The sequence below is a fragment of the Arachis duranensis genome, chromosome 9, assembly GCF_000817695.3.
Source record: "Arachis duranensis cultivar V14167 chromosome 9, aradu.V14167.gnm2.J7QH, whole genome shotgun sequence".
Taxonomy (NCBI): Eukaryota; Viridiplantae; Streptophyta; class Magnoliopsida; order Fabales; family Fabaceae; genus Arachis; species Arachis duranensis.
This window is the reverse complement of record NC_029780.3, coordinates 50428292-50433566: the sequence shown is the minus strand read 5'-3', so window position 1 is coordinate 50433566 and position 5275 is coordinate 50428292. Positions and strand designations below refer to the sequence as shown.

The window sequence follows — 5275 nt, the reverse complement described above, 5'->3', positions numbered from 1 at the left end:
GCAACAATTACAAACACAAACTTACACAAATTAAATATAGACAACAACTAAGTATGGATTATTGAACATAGATTTACACACGATTTCTAATCACATCAACAAACCAACAATACATGCAGCATCATAACACAAAATCAACAATTACATCCAGCATCAAAAGTTTATAAGACAAACTCAGAAGCCAATATCCATACAATTAGACAATAAAATTAGAAATCAACAAAATTAATAAGGTAACATCAATAATCAACAAAATTATTTCAGAAGAATCAACTCAAAATCAGAAGAGTAGTGGATCGAAACAAATTGAAAGTAAAAGCAAGGTCCCTACTGTAAATAAGCAAGCAGTGGAACAGAGGTGACGGTTCAGAGAGACGTTCATGGTGAGAGTGAGAAAGAACGAGAAAGGGAAGTGACGGCGACGATAATTGAGGACGATGAGAGGAGAAGAGAGTAGGAAACTTTCCTACGATGGCAACGAGAGGAGGAATGATGAGAAGATGGATGGTGGCTGCGGGCTGTGTTTGAACTTCCATCGAACAGAACTTCCACACACGACGCGGCACCCACAGTTTGTTCCTGGACGAGAAAAGTTCGGTGATGACTTTGAAGAGGAATGGTGGCCATAGCTGCGTTTGAACTTCGAACTTCCAAAGAGATTTGGAGGCTAGGGTTCTTCACTCTCCAACGTTCAAAATTCAAAGAAAAAGAGAGGGGTGGGATGGTGGTATTGGGATAGGGTTCTTCAATCTTTAGGTTTTTTTAATAAAACAGCGACGGCTTTTAGTGTATGTCCCGAACCGAAAATCCTTAAAAAATTCGGCCGATGTCGATGGTTCACCAGTTAACTGTCGATTCGGTCGGTTCTCTGATCAGTTTTTGGCTAGACAATTTTTGGAGTCAACCAAACTTAACATATGACTGATTTTTAATTAATCTGGTTGAATCTGTCAGTTCGGTTCTATTTTATTTTATTTTATTTTGAGTTTTACACATTACATAACACACATCCACTCACACAAAATACATTACTACTACTAGACTACTAGTATAGATTCTGTATTCTTTATTGAGGATTTAAACCTGGGTACAGCTCCTAATAAGGCAGATGATGCTGCCATTGACCCAAGGCTTTGGCTATCTGATTCAGTTTTTTTTTCTTGAAAACTATGGTTTTATTACACACTTGAATAATATTTTGTTGCATCAGCACGTATCCCGCCGCTTATTTCCCTCCACCTCTTAGTTTGGGGTTTTTCTTGAGTTGTCCTCGTCAATCACAGGCCCACGAAGCCCAACAGGGTGGAACACCGTTACGCCAAGGAGTTGGCTAGCGCTGAACCAAGCTAGCCGTTGGAGATGGACTCTTGCCACTCCTGCGAAGCTGGCCCCTACGGTAACCACGTGTCCATGCGCGATTCAATCATGTGGGATCTTAAATTTTCTTGCTAAAGCAAATTGACAGAAGCCCACAAGGAGTCATCATTGTTTAGGGGTTTTGGATTTGGGTCTTTGGGAGGTCGTGGTGTTGGTGGGCGTGCTCTGTGCTTCGTCATAATCGTAATTATAATCGGAGAATCAGAAGCAGTAATTGGTGACCGACATGGCACACAACCTATTCGAGGGATTGCCTCCACCTCAACACCATGATGATCCTGAACCGCCGCAGCGACAACAAAAACCGCATCTCAATTTTCCCAGCACCGCTAACAACGACGCGGAGTCCTCTCAAGTTGCAGCAGCAGCACCACCATCGAAGCCAATTCTCAAGAGTGCCCTCAAGCGCCCAAACCATACTCCGTCTGACACTCAAGGTTACTTCAATTTCTCTTACCTTCTTAACTCAATTGTTTGTTTTGCGTCGGCAATCACTGAATTTTTAGTTTAACATTTTGTTTATGTATTTATTTATTACTGGGAAGCATATAACCCTAGGGTTAGGGTTTCCTTCGAATCGGGGTTAAGAGGGAAAAAAAAGGCCTTTCGTTTAGACTCTGTTTGGGAGATATATTTGTGATGGCAAAGTGGCAAGTAATGGAATGGAATAGAAAAGAAGAGAATGGATTGTTATATGTATGCCGCACCGGCACACCCTTGTTTGGGGACTTCCATGGCTGGTGAAGGAATAGAAAAGATAATATGCTATTTCCCTTATTTTCGATGGCAAAGTGAGGTTCTGTAGGACATTTTTTACCATTCCATTCCTTGCTGACCGAGAAACACATTCTATAAACGTTGCCAAAACTTGCCATGCATCCAAACAGTGTCTTAGTTTACCTGGTTTAGGAAAACTAGGCATTAATCAAGTGCAGCGGATGCTAAAAGATAGTAAGTACTCATTTTTCATTCAATTTGACTGCTAAATTCATCTAACATGACCTGTCTTGTTTGTTCTTTCAGTAATATTAGTGTAAAGCTTTTAGCATATAGAGTCTAGTAGACCATAGTTCTGATCAGCTTATGATAACAGTAAAGTCTTAGTTTTCTTTATGCACAGTGTTTGAACCTGAGGCGTTGCTTAGTGGAACAATACATGTTTGGTTTTTTGTTATGAAGTATGAAGAGTTTAGGTTGATTCATGATTGCGAAAGTCTGAAAATTATCTATGTATATGCCATTGCCATATAAATCACTTTAGGTTGTTTTATCTAACTATATGAAGACCTTGGTTTGTGGTGTTGCAACAATAGAAAGCGGATCGAAGTTTGGTATATTTTCTCCTGGATTTACAGAAATGATGGTATATTATGCAGTTATTGCTTTGGTATCCACTTACACATCTGTTTAAAATGATGAAATTTACATTAATATTTTTTCTGAAATCTGAACCTACATTATCTGCTGTGAATGCAGCTGCAGCACCAAAAAAAAGCTTGAAATTTAAAACCTCTACGGATGCTTCTGAAGAACAGGTTATTAAGGCCATGAAGAAGATAACTTCCCACATCAAGAACCCTGCAAAGGTCAACAAGGCTGCGAAGCTTGCTATACAGCTGATTCAATCTGGAAGTGTAAAGTCTGGAACTAGTGATTATTTTTTTGCCATGTTAGAAGCTGCAATGTTATCATCTACACCTTGTACAGATCCTTCGGTGCGGGCTGACTATCATTCTCTGTTCATGGAAGCACAAAGCACCAAAGAAGTAAGATTAAAAGTTCACATGATATATCTGTCCTTGGTGAGTGTTTTTTAACAGATTAGAGTGTCTCTGAAGGATTTCCTGATCCTTTCCTGTCCATTAATTTCAGCACCTCAATAAGAAACAAAGGAATCAACTGGCAGCATGGACAATAATGGCTGTGGTAGCAAATGATTTATACACAGATGACAGCTTTGTGGTATGATTTACACTAAAGGCTTGCTGAGTCACCTTTTGTCGTCTTCCTATTCGAGAAAATAAGCTTGAAGCACATTGTTGCCTTTTGGCTATTGACATGAAAAGAAATTATTCATGCACCAAAAAAATCCAAGTCTGCTGTGTCATACATTTACTGTCATTTTCTTGTCATGTAATTAATATTTGTATATCATTATTGCTTTTTGTAAGCTATTTTTGAATTTATCACTTCACATATCAATACGTCAGTTTTCCTTGTATATGAATATGACTAAAGATGGATATAATGTGTAAATATAGTCTCCCATAGATTTCTTACTTGCAGAAGTCAAGTTGAATTTAAAAGGAAAGTTCTCTGGACCGATAATAAGATCAACTTTTTTGGAGGGATAACAATTGTTATCGCCTATAGAGGATCCACATTGTTCACCCATGCCATATTCTTGTGACAGATGCATAGTAGGGCAGGGGGGGGTGTATCAGTATATGAGATGTGGCGTTTGCTAGGGGTATGGGAGGTCTGGTTCAGTTTCCAATTGCAACATTCTTTATTTACATGGTTCAATTTTTGATTATTTGATTATTAAAAGTCCGAGGTTGATGTTATAGATAGCTGATACTTGACTCTGTATTTATAGTGTACTAAAAAAAACTAATAATGCACCAAACTATTGCTTAAAATATTTTGCTAAATTTTATTTATCATGTGTTTATCTTATGCTTAGTCACCATGATTACATTTCAGATACTGTTATCTATATAGGTCTTAGTCAGTTGATTTCATTATTTGAGCCTACAAAGATATCTATTGGGTTGCTTATGCTTTTTTTTCCCCCCAACTTTTTATACAGTTCTCAAAAGCAGCTGGACAAATCAAGGATGCTATATCTAGTCTTCCTGTTGCAACAAAGGATGATGATGCAGAGGAAGCAATGTCTCTGGAAGACAATACAAATGTGGCAGATGAAGATAGTAAAACACGTGCCAAAGACAAGGATAATAATGATGAGGATCAAGCTGACCCATTTGGGCTTGATGCACTGCTTCATGAATCCACAAAGAAAGGTGAAAAATTAAAGACAAAGAATGAGGGAGCTGTGAAGATAAAGGAGGATGAGGAAGAAACAAAGAGATTCCTCAAGTCACAAAGAGAAGCCCTGATAACTTGTTTAGAGATTGCGGCTCGGCGTTATAAAACACCATGGTAAATTAGTGTACTCTTTTCTGTTGTATTCATATATCACATGTTTCATCATTGACGTTCTTTTTTTTAAAGCATGCCTTTGATAATGTGGCTAGATTTACAGCACGTCAAAGGGATGCTATTGGGAAATTGTGGGCTTCCATAAGGGAGCAACTAACATGCAGGAAGCAAGGGAAGTCAGTTAATGGAAAACTCGATGTAAATGCTTTTGAATGGCTTCAACAAAAGTATGCTGGAGAGAAGATCAGCATTCGACATTCTGTTGGTGGTAGCGGAGATCGTCGCGCACAGCAATGGCTCGGTTAAACTCTGTTGGTGTTAGAGGAAGAGGATGAGTCCTCATCACTTCACTGAGAATGTTGTAACTTAAACTCACTGACTGAAACAGTTCTCGCGAGACATGTAACGTTACTGAGCGTGACATTTTGCAAAGGAAAATCATGAATGTCTTCTTGAACAATGTAAATCATCTTGTGCAAAATGAGCCCCTGCTTCGCAAATAATTTTATTTTATGAAACTTCAAATATTTTTGTTATTAAAATCAGTTTTGGATAGAAGAAAGAAATTTTCTATACTTTTTCAAAAAATGAAGAAAGGAGAGTAGTTATTACTTAACAAAATTATAAAAAGAAAAGGTTGGATAAACAAGATCATTATCATTCTTCACGTTTCGAGTTTTTATTGTTTTGATCTGCTCGGGTTCGTATGGGTCGTAAGAGGTGCTAGAGTAGA

General features: G+C 38.1%; 1 protein-coding gene across 1 annotated transcript; it reads left to right on the top strand.

The window, feature by feature from the left end:
* The first annotated feature begins 1194 nt into the window (after nt 1-1194).
* On the top strand, nt 1195-5045 carry LOC107465539 (uncharacterized). Its single transcript, XM_052254670.1, is given in 5 exon segments — nt 1195-1814; nt 2854-3143; nt 3250-3339; nt 4190-4564; nt 4615-5045. Coding segments are annotated over 5 exon segments (1200 nt in total). The 5' UTR covers nt 1195-1603; the 3' UTR covers nt 4849-5045.
* Nucleotides 5046-5275: the final 230 nt, after the last annotated feature.